Source organism: Ciona robusta, chromosome 5, assembly GCF_009617815.1.
Source record: "Ciona robusta chromosome 5, ASM961781v2".
Classification (NCBI taxonomy): Eukaryota; Metazoa; Chordata; class Ascidiacea; order Phlebobranchia; family Cionidae; genus Ciona; species Ciona robusta.
The window spans coordinates 7,402,116-7,424,084 of NC_143239.1; the positions used below are offsets into that span (position 1 = coordinate 7,402,116).

Sequence of the window (21,969 nt, forward strand, 5' to 3'; positions counted from 1 at the left end):
CTGCGCCACCTGACGGTTAAACATCTCTGTAATTATTCATCACTTGGTGGAGATCAAGCGTTTAAGACGCACGATACCACTGTGACGTCACTATTAAAGATAAGGAACTAATTATTTATGTCCTAATGACGTCATTACCACTTTTTTAATTTTAAGCAAATTTTAGATTTCTATGTTTACATGAATTGCTGTGAAGATAATTACCAAGCAACGCGTCACAATTTGTTGGTACGTGACGTCATAATACAAACAAACTTTCAAATTCAAGAATTCGAAGGAACTTTATTCATTGTTACGACATATGCGACAATGATCGCGTAATCACGTCTAGGGTTCCGCTTCCCTATTGTGACGTCATATAATCGCGTGGTGTAACAATTGGGTAATTATTTTTATGTTTGTTTATTATAATCGGTTATGACTTCAGTATGTAAACAAAAAGTATGACGTCAGAATGGTATAAACAAAGGACGCGCGATTGCCGACGTCGCTGCAGACCATTGTGTCGTCACAATGGGGTCATGTGACCTATCAGCTGGAACCTGTCTCTGTGACCTCACAGTTTCTTGTGTAAGGTGATTGTGACGTAAGAGAGAGAGATAGAGAGACATCGACGCGAAAAAAGGAAACCGCGAACCTCGTGTGACGTCACACTTGATCGGCGGCAATAGCTTTACAGAGGCAAAGGGTAATTTGACGTTCGCCGTCAATGAACAAATTAATTTTTTTAAATAAGTTTTAATATTTTATTTTTTTTTAAATAATAAAGTTTAAACAATTTAAGTTAAATTTAAATCAAGTTTTTAACAAAACGTCAAATTCCCCTTTGCCTCGTAAATTGCAGCTGCTGGCGACAGAACCAGATTGGTCCGGTTTGAAGCAAACTGAACCAGCATAACAAAGTGAGGGCGGGTTGGTGTTTTGGTTTCTTGTTGTTTGCTAGCCTGGTATGCCAGACTGCTGTAACTAGTCAGCAAATAGTTGTAAAGTTTAATCGTTTTCATGATTCGGCAAAATTTAACTGAAGTTTTATTGCAGGTTGTAGTTTGAGTTTAAATTAAAAGTTGAAACATCTTTGAAACGAAGTGAAAAGTTTTTTGAAAGAAATTCGGCCGTTTTACAAAGTTTCGTTGATGCAATATGAACCAGAGGATCTCAAGAATTCAATTCATTGTTTTTCGTTGGTTCCTCTTCGTGTTTTACGTCGATTTCGGGGAAAGCAGGGTCGGGTATTCGTCGTCTGCTAAAACTGTGGTAAGGAAACATTTCTGTTTTACATTTTTAACCAAAACAACTTTTTTCAGCTTTGGATTTGAGGTATTTTCGCTGTTTATTATGTCAATATTGTTTGCTTGTGATGTCATAATCAAGATTCATAATCAATTATTTTGCAATAAAGAAAAAATAATTGTTTGTTATTATTTAAAATTCAAACCAATTATCGCAAATATAAACTTAATTGTTGTCCCCAATGTTATTTCTGTTGTTATATATGATATGTATGGAGAAAATATGATATTTTTGGAGAATATATGATATTTATGGCCAATTCTCAACGCTAATTCGCGTTTTTTTGCAATGTCTGGAAATTTTGTTTTTTTGACCAGTTCTAGTTAATTGGATCAATGGGTCGGCTTGGCGAACAAGTCGTTCGGTCTCCAACGAGTGACAACCGGCACGTGGTGAGTTAGAAACCACAACTCTTAGTGGTGGAAAATATTCTTTCTTAATTTGTTTTCTTCCAATTGTATTTGTTGCGAATTTTGAATAAAATGAAATAAATTTGGTTCGAGTGTTTTATTGAAAGGATGAAATAATTTGTGAAATGTTTGAAATTATTTTAATGTTTTATTTTTAGGCACAAGAAACATGTAATGGGTCAGACGGTGAATCTTATGTTTGCAACGTCGGACATTGTTGTGAAGATGACAACTGTTGTACTTACTATTATGAACTATGGTGTAAGTTGTTATGTTTACAATGCATGTTGTTGTGGTTATCATGGGCGGCAAACCTGGGGTGGCTGGGTGGGCAGGCCAACCCTTTGAATTTTGATGTAAGATGTTGCAGTGTTCGGATAAGCAAGCATGATAGTAGTATGTTATTTCTATGTTTGTATTAGTATAATATGAGCCAGAAATTTGTTTCACAGGATTGTGTCTCTAATAATCCCTGTCTCAACTTTGTTTATAAAAGTTTGGCGTCTGTGTGTTGTTGCCACTCCCATGCCCACAGTTGAGTTGCTGAAGCCATTGCAGTGTGTGTATAAGCAGACACGACTTTTGGTTGGTTTGGTCATTTATGTTCTTGTGGGTGGGAACTTGAGTGACTTATCCATGGTTGCCACTCCCATGCCCACAGTCGAGTTGCTGAAGCTATTGCAGTGTGTGGATAAGCAGACACGACTTTTGATGGTTTGGTCATCTATATCCTTGTGGGTGGGAACTGGAGTGACTTATCCATGGTTGCCACTCCCATGCCCACAGTCGAGTTGCTGAAGCTATTGCAGTGTGTGGATATGCAGACATGACTTTTGGTTGGTTTGGTCATTTATATCGTCGTGGGTGGGAACTTGAGTGACTTATCCATGGTTGCCACTCCCATGCCCACAGTCGAGCTGCTGAAGCTATTGCAGTGTGTGGATAAACAGACATGACTTTTAGTTGGTTTGGTCATTTATATCCTTGTGGGTGGGAACCTGAGTGACTGATCCAAGGTTGCCAGTCTCATGCCCACAGTCGAGTTGTTGAAGCCATTGCAGTGTGTGTGTATAAGCAGACACGACTTTTGATGGTTTGGTCATTTATATCCTTGTGGGTGGGAACTTGAGTGACTTATCCATGGTTGCCACTCCCATTCCCACAGTCGAGTTGCTGAAGCTATTGCAGTGTGTGGATAAGCAGACATGACTTTTGGTTGGTTTGGTCATTTATATCCTCGTAGGTGGGAGCTTGAGTGACTTATCCATGGTTGCCACTCCCATGCCCACAGTCGAGTTGCTGAAGCTATTGCAGTGTGTGGATAAACAGACATGACTTTTAGTTGGTTTGGTCATTTATATCCTCGGGGGTGGGAACTTGAGTGACTTATCCATGGTTGCCACTCCCATGCCCACAGTCGAGCTGCTGAAGCTATTGCAGTGTATGGATAAGCAGACATGACTTTTGGTTGGTTTGGTCATTTATATCCTCGTGGGAGGGAACTTGAGTGACTTATCCATGGTTGCCACTCCCATGCCCACAGTCAAATTAGAATAACCATGCGTTTACAACGTCCAAATAGCAATATTAATTATTTAAAACACAATTAGGAAATGTGAAATATTATATGTTAAGACTATCCGTATCCATCTTACCCCACAGTAAAATATCAATACAGTACAACATATATTTGTATATTCCAGGGTTTTGGTTGATCTGGGGCTTAATTATCCTGATGAGTTGTTGTTGTGCATACCATCATCGACAAAAACGTCGTTTGTTACGATCCCAACGCAGAAGAACGAACGAAAATGGCGGCGAGAATTACGCGGGTGTTTGCAACTACCCTGGCCCTCCGTTAGACAATAGTGAGTCATCTATTATTATGTGAAGATATGTGTTTTGTGTGTGTTACTTTATCTGGCCCTGATCTAGCACCCATGTTGTTGAACGGTTCTCGTTGCATCATACACAAAGCGCAACAGAATACACAAAGCGCTACTAAATATACAGCAATAAAAAAAAGTCTTTTAAATAAGAGACTGATGATGTTGGTTATTTGTTGCATATTTGTAGCAAACATCCACCCGAACTAATAGTTAACATAAGATATATAATACGACTTACAGACGTACTAGGATACGCGAAACTCCCGTTGTACGACGATGTGATACGGATTCCCCCATCAGGTTCCCCCCCACCCCCATATTCATCGCGAAGAATGATCAATACAATTGCTTGCATACAAACTAATGAGAACGGGTAAGACTTGTAGGTGTGTACCATTATGTACAGTGATTAGTTACATGGTAACCAGAGGTAACAGGTTCAAGGCTCGTCGCTGCTACCATTGTGGGCATATGTGTCCTTGGGCAAGACACTTAATGATAATTGCCCCACCCAGTGGTCACTAATGGGTTGGCTAAATTATCAGCCATACAAAAAATAATCACCCACAAAGTTACATACGTGGTAACTCGTAAGCGGGCACGAGGTGTATGAAACAGAACACCCATGTTATAACGACTGTAGTTGCTTCACCATGCGAGGATAAATATTCACAAAACATTAATGTTGATATTAACATCCAGTGAAACAGCGATGACAATTGTTCCATGTAATATAACGAGGTCCATGTTGTCGCTTTCATCGTTGTCACAATATATTCCCGATCGTTTGATGCAAGTATCGCATCATAGACAGGTTGGTTGTGATGTCATAATTGTTTATTTTTGTGATGTCATTATATAACTGTGGGGTAAATAAATATCAATAGCACCCCATATTTCCTTTAACATTAAACAACGCTGTTTTAGAGTTGTGAGGTTGGGATTATTTAAATTTGTACCTGTACTATCTTACCCCAACCTAATGTACCATCTTACCCCGCTCTACTGTACCATTTTACCCCAACCTACTGTACCATCTTACCCCAACCTACTGTACCATCTTACCCCAACCTACTGTACCATCTTACCCCGCTCTACTGTACCATCTTACCCCGCCCTACTGTATACCATCTTACCTCAACCTACTGTTCCATCTTACCCCAACCTACTATACCATCTTACCCCAACCTACTATATACCATCTTACCCCAACCTACTGTACCATCTTACCCCAACCTACCGTACCATCTTACCCCGCCCATTAACCCCTATGTACCCAGGTCCCAACAATAGCCCGCAACAACCGTGACAGCGATTCCTTCACATCGGACTCGTTATCCTCGCTCTGCCAACCCGTGCCCATTATCTCATCCCGACCTCTGAACCTTGACCTCAAATCCCAGGAGTCAAAGGTCATGGGTTCAAGGGTGGAAGACCAAGGGTCAAAAGTTACTGTTACAATGTCAAAGGTCACAGACCAAGGTTCAAAGGTCATGGACCAAGGGTCGAAGGTCACGGACCAAAGATCAAAAATCACGGACCAAGGGTCAAAGGTCATGGACCAAGGGTCAAAGGTCACCGAATCCATATCTCAGGATAGCAAGGTCATGGGGTCAGGGGTGATAGATGAAAAGGTCACGAACCCTAGTTGTTCCTACCACAAAGTAGTTGTTGAACCCTATATGACCTCCGACAGTGAGGATGACCTTTGGATGGAAGGTCATGACCCCAACAACAATAACTACAAGTGGGGTGAATCCCCAGACCTAGGAATTCCCCACGAACATTAGTTTTTTATATTTGCCTCATTGCCTTTCATGGAAGTTCCAAGTTGTGTGATGTCATAGTTACCTATTATTTATAGAGGTGCTTCTGTCTATGACATCATAATATGCTGCCACACAATGGGAAGTATGACGTCATAACAACCAGACAATTATGTTTATGATGTCATCAGTATTGTTGATTGTAATAAAGTTCAATATGACATCACAAACACGTCATTGTTGTTGCTGCGCCCGGCGGTCGAAATCAGCGATTATTTTACAACATATATTATTTCTATGAAACTGACGGAACTATGATGATGTCAGTAACAATTATGATGTAATAACTTTAATGAGCAGGGGTTGATGATGTCATAACTACATTGTATCTTGCTTTGTGACATCTGCTTTCGTAATAAACAAAGCTGTTTCGTCATCGGCAGTGACGTCATCGTGACGTACTGGGGCATCACAGTTTTCCATTTTCTGAAAATCTGAAGAAATTCCGGAATCTTCGTCACGTGGTGGTGACGTCACCGCTACGTCATTACCAGTGACATCCTGCGGAAAACTATCAGCAGGACACGTGATCTGCTGCAGGAAGTGACGTTCGATCGCGTTTTCGAATTCTCCCTCAGGTATTGTGACGTCACCATCTTCTCTGAAATGGGGATTTCCCTCAACCGTTACCTAAAATTACTTTAGTAAGTTCCGTCACAATGATCATTATGACGTCATACCACGTGTTCATTGTTTGGATGTCGTGTCGTCAGTGACGTTTCTTGAATCATTGTTTCGTCATAAACTTGACAACTCTGTCATAAACAACAATTCGTCAGTCACTGATAGGTTTATGACGTCTTAATACTCACTGTTACGTCATTGGTGTTCGAACATTCTGGCTTCTGATTGGTCAACGATTTGGTTTCGCTAACCACGTGGGTAGAAAGGGCATTGTTACGTAGGTTGCCACGCCCATTACTCTGTCCACCAATAGAAAGGCGAGCCTGGAATCGCGATGATTTAATGAACGTTTATGACGTCATAATACGTACTTGTTGCGACGCCGAGCTGTTGAAACTTGTCAGCATTGTGACGGAAGAACGACTTCTTTCGCGTCGACCGCGTTTTATTTCGACGCTTAAATTAAATCTTTCCCAAGCTTTCCTGAACTCCGCTTGTACCTGTGTGACGTCATAATAATTAACCGGCACAATTGTTACGTCACAATACCTCTCCGTTGCAGAAACAATAGATAATCGCGACGAAGAATCCCTGCAACAATGGAACAGCGTTTGCGAAGCTTTTGATAATCTATTATGACGTCATACTTGAAAAGAATTGAAGAAAAGATCGAACGACATTCGAATGTCCCACCAAGTCCCAGATGAAATATCATCAGGCATCCCGATGAAGACGATCGCATGAACTCCAAACATCGGGATCAACACCAACGTAGATTTCGCGAGTTTCCTACAAATTCGTGCGTTATTTATTATATTGTATTATGACGTCATACTTGTATTGTCTTCGATTGTCAGTTTTTCCAATAGGTCCGCGTTCCCGCATCTTGTACCAAAGCACTCGGATAATGTTGAGGAAAAGTAAGAAGTTTATCTAAAATATATTCGGTTACGTCACAATATATGACGTCATCAGTATATGACGTCATACATACCACATTAGCGACCACAATAGGACCATTGTAAATCCATTTGTACTCCGTCACTGCGATGTCCCAACATCTGTAAACAAAACGTGTTATGACGTCATAAGCTTTATTATGACGCCACACGAGCGTTATATGACGTCATACTTACGCTGTGTCATCTAACTTGGCGCGAACAATCGCCCATGGAACGACGAATAGTATAGGGACACCTAGCGGAAGGTAATATAGTGAAGATCTCTATGAATGTATGAAAAGGGACTTACCCCAACCCGTTACACTAAACCTCCACAAATATTTCTTGTCGGAGAAAAACGCGACAAAAATCAAACTATGAAGATACAGAGCTTCCACGAGAATCCAGTAATAATTTGTTGCAACGAAATAATGAAACAACGTCATCACCAGCTTACATCCAACCTATTACGTCATGCCTACGTCAGAACAATCACATAAGTAATGTTGCTATAGTTACCAAATATGAGCTTCTGTCAGCGTCTATTTCATCCACGCGATTCTTTAGCGCCTCTAGTGTCATTTCCCCATCCGGGGTGTTTATATCAAGAATCCCAGCTCCGTAATAAAGAACTCGATCTTTAACAAAGATGACGACGGCTCTCAATATAAAAGAAGCGAATAGATGCATGTGAATGTAGTTGCGTGTACAATGTAATCGCCTGTAACAGTACGTATTATGACATCACCCATGCTTATATTGTTACGTGACCTTACTTGAAATAAGCGAGAATTATCATCGCGAAGACGAGAGCAACCAACGAAAAAGAATAACCGACCGTGTATAACTGGATAAAACTTTTCATTTTCGCCTGCGGGAAATCACCGGTTAGTTTGATGACGTCGTGCAATGTGACGTCATGATGACGCCATTAAGCCAAAGCAGCAAAGAATCAAACATGCAGTATGACGTCATGCATTATGATGTCATGCATTATTACGTCATGGATCGTGATATCATGCAGTGTGATGTCATGATGACGTCACGATGACGCGCTACTCACATCACCACCCCTCCTTATCATTTCCACAACGTCCTCTTCCCTTGGTATATTACAACTGCTGTAATCGCTGAACGTTCGATTCGTGTCACGCACCATCGCCCATCTACCGTCACGTGAGCAATGACGTAACGCATGGCCTAGGAAACCGTCAATCACGTCACGGTTATGACGTCATGAATATGATTGTGACACAACTACCACAGCAAGCACGTCACACACACGCCTTACACTGCCTCCAGCAAGTATCATATCGAACAAAGTCCCGGGTTCGGCCAAGTTGTTCGGACAACGACTGTAATCGTTCCATGTTCGGTTTGGTTCATTGAGGGAGGTATGCCATGTACCATCCGACATGCAATAACGATCTACTGTCTCTGCATAACATCCCCGGTTCAAATCTCACCACGATCAATCATTATTATCTTATTTCTATGACACATGACCCCGTCATTATGACGAATCATCACGTGATAACCATCTGACATTCTATATATAGATCACATTATGACGTGGCGCGTAATTAATAGGATGTGCCAAAGCTATCAAAGTTCGATCAATGACGGCATCGTCCTATGACGTCATCATCCTATGACGTCATCAAGAAGAAATGCGTTACGTGTAACTCCAGACAAAACTATCAATCGAAATAAAAATATAATTTCGCTCTCGAACTTTCGGCTTCGGCACATCCATATTAATTATGACGTCACAGATACCTGTATGATCGAAATCGATGATATATTCTGGACATGGGAGTCTCACCGTCCTCCCGGGGGCGCTGTTGGGCCAACACGTGATCTTGTCCCACTCACCTTTGCAGTATGTTTCGTAATAATTACCTGCGCATTATTACGTGTTCATGACGTCACATATATCCATTATGACGTCATATACCGTCTTTATCCTTGGGAGGCAACCCCGCTTCTAGATCTCTCTTACAATTCCTCTGAGCTTCCAACAACACCTCCATTACTTCTTGTAAGGTGGTTATTCCGTCATCAGCCATGTTATTACGTCACAATCCCCTATTGTTTACAAACAAAACACTATTCTCATCTAACAAAGCAAATCTGGTTTCGCGATTATGACGTCACATCGAAACGCGCGCAATAAATAATGCATTATGGCCTTTGTGATACAACATTACGTCATAAACACAATAGCCGAGGGCGTTTGTTTGTGACATCACAATCGATATTAATTAAAAATCTTGAACTTATGATTGTGTCACGTGGTAACATCGACCAATCACGATTCACCAATCTCTTTCCATCCGCAGATGTGACCGCGATCGATTATGACGTCACAATCTCCATTATGCGAAAACAATCAGATTTCATGACGTAATAATCACCCATTATGACCTCATAATACCAGATTTACGTCACAATTACAAGACAATGCAAGTTATGCTACTTTGGCGATAGCCCTCTATGACGTCACAAGCACATCGAGCGACTTCCTGCAAACTCAATAAGGCGTGACGAAAATGTAACAATGCCTATTATTAACAACATTTTGCGTCACAATGTATCAAAAGGTGTTTATGACGTCATAACATGATATTCGAGAAGTTGATTGAACAATCGACATTGTGACGAACAATGGACACATTGTAACAATCGAAACATTAACTCATCTTCCACTGTTACGTCATAGAAACCCTTTGTTTTAATATTCGATACAAAAATCTTGTGTTTCTATGACAACCATATATTTAAATGTGACGTCACAATCTTGAAATTCCAATAAACATGTTTATCTGTGACGTAACAATCGATTGTTTCTCTACGTCATATAAACTTTTTTACCAAGTTTATTACGTCATAATAGTTATAACAATTCACTTCTGTTTGTTCTAAACTTGATTGTGATTTTTCATCGATTATTACGTCACAGACATCCAACAATCATTTCAACTGTCATTGTTACGTCATAGTAAGTACTTCTACATCACAACACACGATAATCTACGTCATAATACACTTTCTAGATTCCTCATTCTATCTATGTCGTCACAAACCCGAACAAGATGTTATTATGACGCAACAAGTACTCGGTTGTTTCTCAACTGAGGGTCGCGGCAACAGCGATCGCAATGTAGTGTTTCCGGGTGAAACATGTCAGTGATGCCAGATTACATTTTTTTCTTCTTCAAAAAATTGCCATTATTACGCATGGCAACACTGGATTATATTGTTTAGGTTTATGTTTGGTCAACACTGGCTTCGAACTTATTGTTGGGCAACAATTGAACGCTTGTGACGTCACAGCAGGGTGCAACAATGGAGTGAAGTGGTTTCGAATACTTAAGACGAACAATCCTTATGCTGTCTACGTCACAATTAAAAGATTTGCACATTGCCACGTCATCAAGGCGATTATGATGTGTATAACGACGCCATTATTTAATCGCCACAGCGACGTGACAATAAGCAATGTCGTCATAACGTGTTCGTGTTATTGATATATTACGTCACAATCGGATATTAATGACGTCAGAATTAGAAACATTCAGCGCCACCACGCGATTTGAAAGTAAATATTAACATCCTCAAGGTGTCGTTTAATTATGACGGGAAATAATCATTATGACGTCATACCACTGCGATTGTCGATTAATCGCGATGTAAACGGTTGGGAATATTCCACAATAGGGTATTGTGACGTCACAATATACTTATCATTCTATTGTGACGTTGTTATTATAACAAACGATTCGCGCGAACTTCCATTCATGCTGTTTATGACGTGTTTATAAAAAACAAACAAACTAAGCAAACATCTGATCGATACGTCACAATCCAACTTTTAAAAACGCTTTTATACTCTAAGTATGACGTCATAATTAACACACACGTCATTGAAAATTATTTATTCCCCGAAATCTATGATGACGTCGGATCGTGTTTATACAGGGGATCCCCCTACAGTAAACCAGCAGGTTAAAAACATTCCGGGATTTTAGTTTCAAATATTTCGATTTCGCCAAAAAATGTCGGAAAGTTTTCATTTTAATTTTGGAGACGATTACTTTGAGACAAAACCGAGGAAAATAGTTCCGAATAAAAAGATTCGGTTCGAACCAAATGTTCGGAACCCTTTATGGTTTCAATGCGAAACCGATGGCGCACAAACCATCAAATATTCGGCTGATTATTATTATTATAATGGCGATTATGAGTTAGCGTTAATTAAGTATCGTCATTGTCTCGAAGTTGCCATGACAACCAACCGGACTTTGCTACGTGACGTCACAGAAGCCATTATTTGGTGTTTGGCGAAAACAAAGAACGATTTTGAAGAAAATTTGAAACTTTTTAAGGAAATGTCGTTGTCATCGACGCGTGACCAGCGAACTGTCGGTTTATTCATTGCCGTGGAAACAAAATTTAGCGAAAATTCGGTGAAAAATATTTTGCTGAGTCATCAGTTTTACCCTGACCTCTGGTGGAAGTTGGGATGCTTGCTACTGTTTTCTAGTGGGGGCCTCGACGCTGCTTCGTGTTTCGTACGAGGATTGTGCTTAGCCGAGCGGAACGTTATTGTGACATCATCATTCGCAAAAAGTTTTAACGAAAAGCTTGTTTCGAAATTTAAGGAAAAAATTCAATTGTTTGATCCATTGTTAAAGGACTGTGATGTCATAATGATGAAACAAAAGATAATTAACAGAATTGACGAGGAAATTAATTGCCAACTTTCCGAGTTTAATGTTTCGTTTATAGACTGGTCACTGCCATAAAACATATGCATTTTAAATTTTGTTTTATGTGTAAAAGTGGGGTGTCGAAACAATATGATGTTACCCCATGTTTTCAAAGTTGGGGTGACGACATCTTAAACTTTTGTTTCTAATATTTATTGTTTTTAATATTTTAGAAAATGTCTATAATTGAAGCGATTGATAAAAAGTCGGTTCACCAAATTTGTTCGGGCCAAGTTATCGTAGATTTGCCGACGGCTGTTAAGGAACTTGTGGAGAATAGTTTGGATGCTGGGGCTACCAGTGTGGGTGGGTCCATAGATATCAGATTAATTTATATATTCATAGAAATCTAAATAATTTGTTATTTTCATAGAAATCCGATTAAAATCGTTTGGGTTGATGTCGATTGAGGTAATCGACGACGGGCATGGGGTCGAGGAACGAAACTTTCATGAATTAAGTAATTATGGAGTTTTGATAATAATGAAGATATTATAATTATTTTATTTGAACATAACCTCATTATATAGGGGAGGCTATTGTTGAGAATTTGCCGATTGCTCCAAACACCCAGGGTGCATGTACGGCTGAACGGAAAGTTTTCCACATGCGACCAATAAGTGTTTACTTAGTTTATATGATGTTTATTTTCCAGCGATGAAACACCACACTTCGAAACTAACGAACTTTACCGACCTCCGATTGGTTGAAACTTTTGGTTTCCGTGGAGAAGCGTTGAGTTCATTGTGTGCCGTGTGTGATGTCATAATATGCACAAAACATAACAATGCCAGGTTTGTTTTATTTATTAAATTGTAACTTATATATCGGCTGGAATGCAACTTCTGGGATAAATAATCAAAATATTCGATTCTAGTGTTGGAGGTTGGGGTGCTCAACCTGTATTATGACATCATATATATTATGACATCATATATATTATGACATCATATATATTATGACATCATATTTATTATGATGTCACAACAGTTCCGGCCACAGAATGTCGTTCAACCACGAAGGTCACATGACCTCCAAAACACCTTGTGCTCGACGAACCGGAACATCTGTGATTTTACGAAACATTTTTTCAACCATTCCTGTTCGACGAAAAGAATTTATGAAAAATATTAAAAAGGTGACAAAATAAATATTACTTAGCAGTAATAGATATATAAATACATTTAATTTAATATTTAAATATTTATATTTAATGAAAATCATATAAACCTGCATTAATAGAAATCTTATATTCCAGGAATATTCAAAACTTTTAAACCTCGTTAGCGCTTATTGCGTCGTTTCAACGAGGGTGAAAATAACTTGCAGTAATGAGGTTTGTGATGTCATAGTTGAATTATTACATCATTTTAAAGTTTCAACACTTTTATTCAAGTAGTTTTTACCCGTAGCATGTTATAACGATTGTCGTTTTGCTGCAAGTTGCGGTTCGTTGTTTAATTAACTTGGTCTTCGCTATCGGATTCGAGGAGATAAATAAACATTAATTTGTTTCTCAAAGCAGATAACCCTTGTTTACATCAAGTATTATTACATTATAGTTTTAATTATGACATCACAATCAATAGACCGATGGAGGAAAGAAGACAACCTCGTTGTCAACAGGCGGCGCCACAACCATGGAGGAAAATATTATTTCTATTTTTGGGTCGAAACAATTTCGTAATTTACAAGAATTCCGACAAGAAATCCCAACAGAAGAGGTCAGTGTTTGTTATTCAAGAGATCTGATTGGTTCGTTTGATTGCCATGAAAATGTTTGAAATGTTATCCTGTATAATAACAATGTGTGTAAGCCACTGTATATAATAACGTAGTTGTTCATATTAATGATAAATATTATTCTTCCGTTTCAGTCATGTGACACATACAACGTTAGTGTGGCTTCCGATTGGTCAATATTTAAACTCCACGGGTTTGTATCGGTGCCACGGCACGGAGCCGGACGATCGTCTCCCGACAGACAATTCTTCTTCGTTAATTCTCGACCAATCACGTTGCCGCGTTTGTCCAAGATTGTAAACGAGGTTTATCATAGATTCAACAGGTAATATGATTTCTATGGTGGGTAATATGATTTCTATGGTAATTGTCGGGAGTTATGGTTAGCGTGCCTCTTGATTAGAGGGTTATATGTTCAAGACTTCTTATTGATGTTATTTATAGGTGGTTTATACGACCCATTACGTCGATAATATATGGTATCTATAATATAATATATGATGTCTATAATATAATATATGATGTCTATAATATAAAATATGATGTCTATAATATAATATATGATATCTATAATATAATATATGATATCTATAATATAATATATGATATCCATAATATAATATATGATATCTATAGTATATTATATGATATCTATAATATAATATATGATATCTATAGTATAATATATGCTGTCTATAGACACCAGTTCCCGTTCATAGCGATAAACATAACGACCCGTCATGACTTGGTCGACGTCAACGTAACACCCGATAAACGGAAAGTTTTCTTTCAAAACGAGAACTTATTGTTTGCCATTATGACATCATCGATGACACAACTTTATTCGCTCGACGGTTGCCATGAGGTTGGCTCCACTGAGTGTTCAATAAGTTTGCCGTGCAGGTTTGTTTTTTCTATGTTTCTGATATAAACATAAGATGTTTATCTTATGTTCAGATCTCCAAGCGTCACGGAAACTTCTCAAACTTTTTCTCCATTGTCCTCGTTCCGAAGAACAATGGGTGATGATGTCATCAATAGTGACATCACAAAGCCTCGGAAACGATCGGCAAGTTTTGCGACAAAAGTTGCAAAACAACCACGACTAGACAAATTTGTGATGACTCAGCATAAAGTGACATCACAATGTTGGCCAGTGTTGCCAGACCAAAACAATGAACGACCAGTGTTGCCAGATCAAAGTAATGGACAACCAGTGTTGCCAGATCAAAATAATGGACGACCAGTGTTGCCAGATCAAAATAATGAACGACCAGTGTTGCCAGATCAAAGTATTGGACAACCAGTGTTGCCAGATCAAAATAATGGACGACCAGTGTTGCCAGATCAAAGTAATGGACAACCAGTGTTGCCAGATCAAAATAATGGACGACCAGTGTTGCCAGATCAAAGTAATGGACAACCAGTGTTGCCAGATCAAAATAATGGACGACCAGTGTTGCCAGATCATAATAATGGACAACCAGTGTTGCCAGATCAAAATAATGGACAACCAGTGTTGCCAGATGCAAAACATCCCTCCAACATAGGTGATTCCCCCGTTGTGGACACACCTCGGCAATCGCAAACGTCCGAAACTTCGCTGAAATTTTCATTTAAACATTTGATGGAATTTTACAAAGAAAAAAAAAGTTTGTAAATCTTTGTTTTGTAATAATGGCCTGATGCCGTATAATGGTGATGACTAAATATGGCGGGCAACATTAGGTCCAGCAAAATTTTGACAATTAAAGCAATCTTTGTCCTATTATTATTATGACATCCACAGAACCCTCGCAACCCCCGACAGAATATTCCTCGTTTCGTGCCAACCTTGCCGACACCACAACTGCTGAAGCGGAACTGACAAAGAATCTCGATAAATCGTCGTTCCAGCAGATGGCGCCGGTGGGTCAATTCAACCTCGGGTTCGTTATCGGTCGTCACGGAAACGATTTGTTTATTATCGACCAGGTTTGTTATTGTATTATGATGTAACAATCAATATTATTAAGCCAGGCTTTGTTTGAAAAATTTACTCCAGCTGTTTATTTTTGTTAAACATTCAACATAAGTTATATTTATTGCATGTTGGGTTTAGCATCCACACTTTTACTCAGGTTGTTTTCACCCATAGCGTGTTTTTACGACCGTTGTTTGCTGCTAATTCCTTTCTTCTGAATAATTTTTTCAAACAAACAAATCATCCAACCCCATACAGCACGCCTCTGATGAAATATACAACTATGAAACCTTACAAGCCACACAAACCCCACAAACACAAAATCTTGTTGTACCGCTGAAACTACAACTCACGCCTGCTGGCAAAATTGTTTTGATCGAAAATCTTGAAATTTTTCGCAAGAATGGATTTGGATTTAAGATTAGTTCAGATGAAGGTAAGGAGTTATTTGATCGGCGACAAGTTTCCTAATTTGGGTAACATAACCCCCTTAAAAGAAATTGTAAACTGTAAACAAAAAGTTTGACATATTGCTGCCTGTAAGGTAATGCCTTCACCCATGTTTACCAATAACCCTGACCCCCACAGCTACCATCCACCTCACAACCATACCCACCCATAACCCCCACCCCCTCGGACCGCCCGATATCGATGAAATGATATTTATGCTCTCTGATGCCCCCGGTGTCATGTGTCGTCCAACGAGGGTTCGCCGAATCTTCGCCACACGAGCGTGTCGAATGTCCACAATGATAGGTTGGTGTTTAAGGTTTTTAAACTAACTTTCATTGTTTGAATAAAATGTTTCGAACACACAAACTTAATCAAGTTTGCATTATAAAATAACGCACAATACCGGTATCATGTGTTTGTGCCCGGGTTGTAAAATTATGATCCCGATACACATTGTGTAAACATTCATAGTTTTCACATTCATTATGACATCACAATCCTTTATTCCAGGCACCTCGTTAACGAAGCGACAAATGTTACGGTTGATTCGTCACATGTCCGAGATCGTTCATCCGTGGAATTGTCCGCATGGTCGCCCAACCATGCGGCATCTTATCGATATCGGGAAACTTAGACAATAAAGTTTTATTATCTAACAATTAAACCATTGTTTTGAAACAATCGAGTTATTATTGTTGTTGTTCTATCTTTGAATGTATATTTTATTTTGCTTTTTTTATTTTTCCAGATTTAGGTTTTTATAATATTTCTATTTAATTATGTCATCGCATCGTCAATATGATGACGAGCCACACGAGGCAGTAGCGAGCATGGGGAGAAAAGTTTGTCGGGTTTGCGACGATTTTAAAAGTTGGAGGAAAAACAAAAACGAGGTAAAGCTTGCCAGATAAGTGATTTAGTTTATAAAGGACGTTATAATTGTCATTGCCCGTTCACATTCCCTACCCTTCTAAATACCCCTGAATAACTAAACAAGTTACATTTATAGTCCATGCGCGAATCTGTTTATCACATCATCATGTGCATCAAACTATACGATAAACAACAATCCTTGGATCCCAGGAACCCCGCAGCCCCTCGTGCCCGCTGGACCGTGAAGAGCTTGGTCGTAACACATGGTCTTTTATCCACACGATGGCAGCATACTACCCTCGCAAACCAACAGAGCAACAACAATGCGAGATGAAACAATTTATTGAAAGCTTTTCAAAGTTTTATCCATGTGTGGACTGCGCTGAGGATTTAAGGAAAAAGTTAGTTTTTGTCAATATAATGTTTTCATTATAAGTATCATTTTCTGGGTAAATTACAAATTTACTGATAATAACAAAATAGAATCTCGCAAAAACACCCAATTGTGAATCTCATTTATTTTTTCACAAAAAACTATTAAATTTTAATATTCAGTTTACCAAATCATGCATTTCATCCTATGCTTCCCCAGCATGAAACTGAACCCCCCAAAAGTTGGCGGACGCGTCGATTTATCTCGTTGGTTTTGTGAACAACATAATATTGTAAACCTTAAATTGGGGAAGCAACAATTCAATTGTTCAAAAGTTCTAGAAAGATGGAAAAATGGATGGAAGGATGGATCGTGCGATTAAGCATTGTGATGTCATATACTTGTTTATTATGACGTCATAATTAATTTAATATAGTCACTTTTCGACAATAAATTTTGTGACATCGCAAACATTTTTTGATATTAAAAACATGACGTCATACATATTTGATTCATTGGTAAGTCACAATACTGCAATGAAATCTTTTGAACTCCCCAAAAAAATAATAATAAACTTTTAATTTTGTTATTTATGGCTTGCCGGGTTCGGTATATAAGCTGTTTGCCGCCGCAAGTGGCCACTCATGTTGTAGGGTGTGCCAGTCGCGCGTTCTCGAATTTTGGGGGAAATTTAATTTTTTTTGCATTAACTATGCAGTGGCAATTGTTGTTCATTATGACGTAACACATGAGTGATTGTTTGGTAAGTGTTGTAAAATTAAAGTCGAGAAACCTAAAAATAGTTTTTGTTTGGAATTAAAATAAGTTCCATAGACGTTGCAACGGTCGTATTGTTACGTAATAGAGGTGTGTTGTGTGGAAATACATTATGACGTAATAAACATAGAAGATTGGGGTAATTAACTTTTTAATTTTCAACTTTAAGTTACAAACCATCTGTTTAATTTATTGTAACAGGAAACAGCGCTTTTACTCAAGTAGTTTTACTGGTAGCTTATTTTAACGATTGTTGTTTTGCTGCTAGTTCCATTCTCTTCGTTGTTTCAATTAATTTGTTCTTCCTATTCGAAGAGCTAAATAACGTTACGTTATGTTTGTTTCTTGAGTGCTTTGCAATTTCTTATGATTAGATTACTCTTTGTTTAAAATCATATTTAATTTATGTTATTCTTAATAATTTAAACGAAGTTCTGTTCCAGGTTTTTCTGTTTTTAAGAAACTGTTGAATTAATTTAAAGGAAAGAATTTGTTTTTTCTGGAATCGTAGTTCCCTAAATACTTCGGTGCGGCTGCACCGGGAGATCAAAGATGGCGACCGTGCCGAATCAGAATGAGAACTTAACGACATATAAGTTGGTGGTGGTTGGCGATGGTGGTGTCGGGAAGAGCGCGCTCACGATCCAATTCTTCCAAAAGATGTTCGTTGAAGAATATGATCCAACTATAGAGGATTCATATATCCAACACACAGATATTGATGGACAGTGGTGTATTTTAGATGGTGAGTAAAACTTGTGTGGGTGACTTGTAATTAACTAGACTTACTACCATGTTCCCATTCACCCATGTCCCCATTCACCCATGCCCCCATTCACCCATGTCCCCATTCACCCATGCCCCCATTCACCCATGTCCCCATTCACCCATGTTCCCATTCACCCATGCCCCCATTCACCCATGCCCCCATTCACCCATGCCCCCATTCACCCATGCCCCCATTCACCCATGCCCCCATTCACCCATGTCCCCATTCACCCATGCCCCCATTCACCCATGTCCCCATTCACCCATGCCCCCATTCACCCATGCCCCCATTCACCCATGTTCCCATTCACCCATGCCCCATTCACCCATGCCCCCATTCACCCATGCCCCCATTCACCCATGTCCCCATTCACCCATGTTCCCATTCACCCATGCCCCCATTCACCCATGTTCCCATTCACCCATGTTCCCATTCACCCATGCCCCCATTCACCCATGTTCCCATTCACCCATGTTCCCATTCACCCATGGCCCCATTCACCCATGCCCCCATTCACCCATGCCCCCATTCACCCATGTTCCCATTCACCCATGCCCCCATTCACCCATGCCCCCATTCACCCATGTTCCCATTCACCCATGTTCCCATTCACCCATGCCCCCATTCACCCATGTTCCCATTCACCCATGCCCCCATTCACCCATGTCCCCATTCACCCATGCCCCCATTCACCCATGCCCCCATTCACCCATGTTCCCATTCACCCATGTCCCCATTCACCCATGCCCCATTCACCCATGTTCCCATTCACCCATGCCCCCATTCACCCATGTTCCCATTCACCCATGTCCCCATTCACCCATGTCCCCATTCACCCATGCCCCCATTCACCCATGCCCCCATTCACCCATGCCCCCATTCACCCATGCCCCCATTCACCCATGTCCCCATTCACCCATGCCCCCATTCACCCATGTTCCCATGTCCCCATTCACCCATGGCCCCATTCACCCATGCCCCATTCACCCATGCCCCCATTCACCCATGGCCCCATTCACCCATGCCCCCATTCACCCATGTTCCCATTCACCCATGTTCCCATTCACCCGTATAAATTTCTTCCCCAGTGCTCGACACAGCCGGCCAGGAGGAATTTAGTGCAATGCGTGAACAATACATGAGAACAGGTTGGTTGAGAAAACTCCTGTCAACATGAGTTAAACATAATGTTTGTAGGTGATGGTTTCCTTATCGTGTACAGCGTAACGGACCGTGCAAGTTACGATCACGTACCAGAGTTCCACGATCTTATTCTAAGGGTAAAAGATGAGTGAGTATAATGTTTCTATATTTATATTGTTTCTATGTTAGAACTACATGACCTTTAACCTACCACCAACATAGAGGTCACTACTACATTTTGGTTTACTTTTTGTCATAATATGGGAAGACGTTAAACAAAATGTATTTTTCTTCTCCAACCTTTCCTGCAACAAATTTATAAACTTACAATAAATGCCAAAATATTGAACACACAACCCATCTTCCCCCAGAACACAATTCCCCGCCCTCCTAGTGGCCAACAAAGTTGATCTTGTGCACCAGCGAGTGGTGGAAGAAGACGAGGGGAAGGAAATGGCGCGACAATTCCAGGTTTGTGATTTCATAATGTTTGATTGTCAGGGGACAACAACGCATGTATAAGACGGAAAATACTTCAGAACGAACAAATACCACAACTCAGTGGTTGCCTGCCTCTATTAACCTGAGGAGGGGTGTGTAGGGTTTAGAAGTAAAACGATCTCTTTAAAATATTTGAACTGTGTTCCACTTAATGTAAAAAATGCATTCTAATTTGTTGTTCTATTTAAACATTCTTTCCTAAGCATGTTTATTATTTGCACAAGGTTGGTCTAGACCTTACCCACTGATGAGAGTTAATTACAAATATCATGTTTTGATCACTTTCAAATTAGTTGCTAAAATAACTATGATATTATGGGAACTTTGTATATTTCATAAATGGGGGCATGAACAAAGAACCCTTGTTATAACTTGTATGTTTATTACGTAACAATACAGATTCCTTACATTGAAACGAGTGCAAAAGACCCTCCGCAAAACGTTGATAAAGCTTTCCAAGATATTGTTCGTTTAATAAGGTACGTTTGATTGACAGGTGGTGTTTGATTAACAGTTGTATTTGATTGACAGGTTGTGTTCAATTGACAAATGGGTTTGATTGACAGGCTATGTTTGATTGACAGGTTGTGTTTGATTGACAGGCTATGTTTGATTGACAGGTTATGTTTGATTGACAGGTGGTGTTTGATTGACAGGCTATGTTTGATTGACAGGTTGTGTTTGATTGACAGGTTATGTTTGTCCGGCGCCGTGGCATAGTGGTTAGCGCGCCTGCCTGTAACCATTAGGTAATGGGTTCAAGGCCTGTCGCTGCTACCATTGTGGGTGTATGTGTCCTTGGGCAAGACACTTAACGACAATTGCTCCAACCCAGTGGTCACTAATGGGTTGTCTAAATTATCAGCCATACAAAAAATAATCATCCACAAAGTAACATACAAGGTAACTTGTAAGCTGGCACGAGATGTTAAACCCGTGTTATAACGACTGTCGTTTTCCGGCCACGCGAGGATAAAGTAAGTTACATTTATTTATTCATTCATTCATGTTTGATTGACAGGCTATGTTTGATTGACAGCTAACTTTGATTAACAGGCAACAAGGTCTTCAACAAAACGGGACGACCACCGGAGGTCGGGAGAGCAAAGGATGTTGTCAGGTTATGTAGCTCCACCTAGAGGCCAAATACGACGAAATTAATCGGCGCTGAATCATCGATTAAATGCCGAGTCATCGGAAACAAAATTGCAGACAGTTGTTGCACTTACAATAATATTATGATGTCATAGATGGGGTTGTTATATCACACCTCACATGGGTGCTTCCCCCTGGTCGATATCATTTCAGGGGATTACCCCCGTTTAGTTACTGCTACAAAGTTTTTATAACCAACATAGAAATCATATTTCTGTGGAGTTTAATTTTATGAAAATGAAATGACGTAATAACCACGATTGTGACGCATGGTGACGTTTTAAATTTCTTCAACGAAAATTTCTTTCTCGAAACTAATTTTGACTAATCTGGTGAAACTGCCGCGTGGTGGCGCCAACCACCCCTGAAATAAATTCCTAGTTTTGATGTTTCTATGTTGCTACATCAAAGTGGTTGATTATGACGTGACAATCGTCTAAGCGTGACACGGTTGAACAATGAGATTG

General features: G+C 39.7%; 6 protein-coding genes across 13 annotated transcripts; 5 read left to right on the top strand and 1 right to left on the bottom strand.

Annotated features, from left to right (window-relative positions):
- Positions 1–1,003: 1,003 nt before the first annotated feature.
- LOC149736205 (uncharacterized) lies at positions 1,004–5,585 on the top strand. Of its 2 annotated transcripts, XM_089879073.1 has the most exons (7): positions 1,016–1,254; positions 1,608–1,682; positions 1,859–1,961; positions 3,404–3,568; positions 3,830–3,962; positions 4,292–4,403; positions 4,870–5,585. In XM_089879073.1, exons 2-7 carry the CDS (start codon positions 1,626–1,628, stop codon positions 5,377–5,379), a joined length of 1,080 nt encoding a protein of 359 aa, XP_089735199.1. In that variant the 5' UTR covers positions 1,016–1,254; positions 1,608–1,625; the 3' UTR covers positions 5,380–5,585. The 2 variants fall into 2 exon arrangements, with proteins under 2 accessions (XP_089735198.1, XP_089735199.1); XM_089879072.1 differs by lacking the exon at positions 1,608–1,682 and having other exon boundaries at positions 1,004–1,254.
- On the bottom strand, positions 5,526–10,077 carry LOC149736206 (parathyroid hormone 2 receptor-like). 6 transcript variants are annotated; one of them, XM_089879042.1, is made up of 15 exons: positions 8,883–10,077; positions 8,272–8,417; positions 8,044–8,180; positions 7,757–7,851; positions 7,500–7,701; positions 7,291–7,444; positions 7,176–7,236; positions 7,034–7,100; positions 6,875–6,972; positions 6,687–6,828; positions 6,589–6,630; positions 6,411–6,539; positions 6,228–6,362; positions 6,096–6,170; positions 5,526–6,045 (listed from the first exon to the last, which is right to left on the bottom strand). In XM_089879042.1, the coding sequence occupies exons 2-15, from the start codon at positions 8,348–8,350 to the stop codon at positions 5,734–5,736; spliced, it is 1,728 nt and encodes a 575-aa protein (XP_089735168.1). In that variant the 5' UTR covers positions 8,351–8,417; positions 8,883–10,077; the 3' UTR covers positions 5,526–5,733. The 6 variants fall into 6 exon arrangements, with proteins under 6 accessions (XP_089735168.1, XP_089735163.1, XP_089735164.1 ...); XM_089879037.1 differs by lacking the exon at positions 8,044–8,180 and adding an exon at positions 8,760–8,882 and having other exon boundaries at positions 8,938–10,075; XM_089879038.1 differs by lacking the exon at positions 8,272–8,417 and adding an exon at positions 8,760–8,882 and having other exon boundaries at positions 8,938–10,074.
- An 865-nt stretch (positions 10,078–10,942) lies between these two features.
- LOC149736207 (uncharacterized) lies at positions 10,943–11,929 on the top strand. The gene has a single exon (XM_089879096.1). It carries the CDS (start codon positions 11,039–11,041, stop codon positions 11,786–11,788), a length of 750 nt encoding a protein of 249 aa, XP_089735222.1. The 5' UTR covers positions 10,943–11,038; the 3' UTR covers positions 11,789–11,929.
- On the top strand, positions 11,916–16,660 carry LOC149736208 (mismatch repair endonuclease PMS2-like). Of its 2 annotated transcripts, none has more exons than XM_089879008.1 (13): positions 11,916–12,058; positions 12,126–12,212; positions 12,408–12,546; positions 12,743–12,890; positions 13,011–13,088; positions 13,342–13,476; positions 13,630–13,820; positions 14,195–14,398; positions 14,453–15,147; positions 15,285–15,469; positions 15,717–15,894; positions 16,047–16,214; positions 16,422–16,660. In XM_089879008.1, the coding sequence occupies exons 1-13, from the start codon at positions 11,929–11,931 to the stop codon at positions 16,550–16,552; spliced, it is 2,469 nt and encodes an 822-aa protein (XP_089735134.1). In that variant the 5' UTR covers positions 11,916–11,928; the 3' UTR covers positions 16,553–16,660. The 2 variants fall into 2 exon arrangements, with proteins under 2 accessions (XP_089735134.1, XP_089735135.1); XM_089879009.1 differs by having other exon boundaries at positions 11,924–12,054.
- A 2-nt stretch (positions 16,661–16,662) lies between these two features.
- Positions 16,663–17,957, top strand: LOC149736209 (FAD-linked sulfhydryl oxidase ALR-like). The gene is made up of 3 exons (XM_089879101.1): positions 16,663–16,804; positions 16,995–17,185; positions 17,377–17,957. The coding sequence occupies exons 1-3, from the start codon at positions 16,691–16,693 to the stop codon at positions 17,537–17,539; spliced, it is 468 nt and encodes a 155-aa protein (XP_089735227.1). The 5' UTR covers positions 16,663–16,690; the 3' UTR covers positions 17,540–17,957.
- Positions 17,958–18,345: 388 nt separating this feature from the next.
- Positions 18,346–21,895, top strand: LOC149736210 (ras-related protein M-Ras-like). The gene is made up of 6 exons (XM_089879098.1): positions 18,346–18,679; positions 19,792–19,851; positions 19,901–19,994; positions 20,218–20,317; positions 20,747–20,826; positions 21,404–21,895. Exons 1-6 carry the CDS (start codon positions 18,487–18,489, stop codon positions 21,474–21,476), a joined length of 600 nt encoding a protein of 199 aa, XP_089735224.1. The 5' UTR covers positions 18,346–18,486; the 3' UTR covers positions 21,477–21,895.
- The last annotated feature ends 74 nt before the right edge of the window (positions 21,896–21,969 follow it).

Coding starts and splice junctions, on each gene's coding strand:
- LOC149736205 (XM_089879072.1), top strand. CDS start 1,141: ATGAACCAGAGGATCTCAAGAATTCAATTCATTGTTTTTCGTTGGTTC. Junction 3,569..3,829: donor TGGCCCTCCGTTAGACAATA/GTGAGTCATCTA, acceptor TACGACTTACAG/ACGTACTAGGATACGCGAAA. Junction 4,404..4,869: donor AAGTATCGCATCATAGACAG/GTTGGTTGTGAT, acceptor CTATGTACCCAG/GTCCCAACAATAGCCCGCAA.
- LOC149736206 (XM_089879037.1), bottom strand. CDS start 9,049: ATGGCTGATGACGGAATAACCACCTTACAAGAAGTAATGGAGGTGTTG. Junction 7,237..7,290: donor GTTTAGTGTAACGGGTTGGG/GTAAGTCCCTTT, acceptor ACCTTCCGCTAG/GTGTCCCTATACTATTCGTC. Junction 6,363..6,410: donor ACAGCTCGGCGTCGCAACAA/GTACGTATTATG, acceptor TCGCGATTCCAG/GCTCGCCTTTCTATTGGTGG.
- LOC149736207 (XM_089879096.1), top strand. CDS start 11,039: ATGTCGGAAAGTTTTCATTTTAATTTTGGAGACGATTACTTTGAGACA.
- LOC149736208 (XM_089879008.1), top strand. CDS start 11,929: ATGTCTATAATTGAAGCGATTGATAAAAAGTCGGTTCACCAAATTTGT. Junction 13,477..13,629: donor AAGAAATCCCAACAGAAGAG/GTCAGTGTTTGT, acceptor CTTCCGTTTCAG/TCATGTGACACATACAACGT. Junction 16,215..16,421: donor TCGAATGTCCACAATGATAG/GTTGGTGTTTAA, acceptor CCTTTATTCCAG/GCACCTCGTTAACGAAGCGA.
- LOC149736209 (XM_089879101.1), top strand. CDS start 16,691: ATGTCATCGCATCGTCAATATGATGACGAGCCACACGAGGCAGTAGCG. Junction 16,805..16,994: donor GGAGGAAAAACAAAAACGAG/GTAAAGCTTGCC, acceptor CTTGGATCCCAG/GAACCCCGCAGCCCCTCGTG. Junction 17,186..17,376: donor GCTGAGGATTTAAGGAAAAA/GTTAGTTTTTGT, acceptor ATGCTTCCCCAG/CATGAAACTGAACCCCCCAA.
- LOC149736210 (XM_089879098.1), top strand. CDS start 18,487: ATGGCGACCGTGCCGAATCAGAATGAGAACTTAACGACATATAAGTTG. Junction 19,852..19,900: donor TGAACAATACATGAGAACAG/GTTGGTTGAGAA, acceptor TAATGTTTGTAG/GTGATGGTTTCCTTATCGTG. Junction 20,318..20,746: donor AAATGGCGCGACAATTCCAG/GTTTGTGATTTC, acceptor GTAACAATACAG/ATTCCTTACATTGAAACGAG.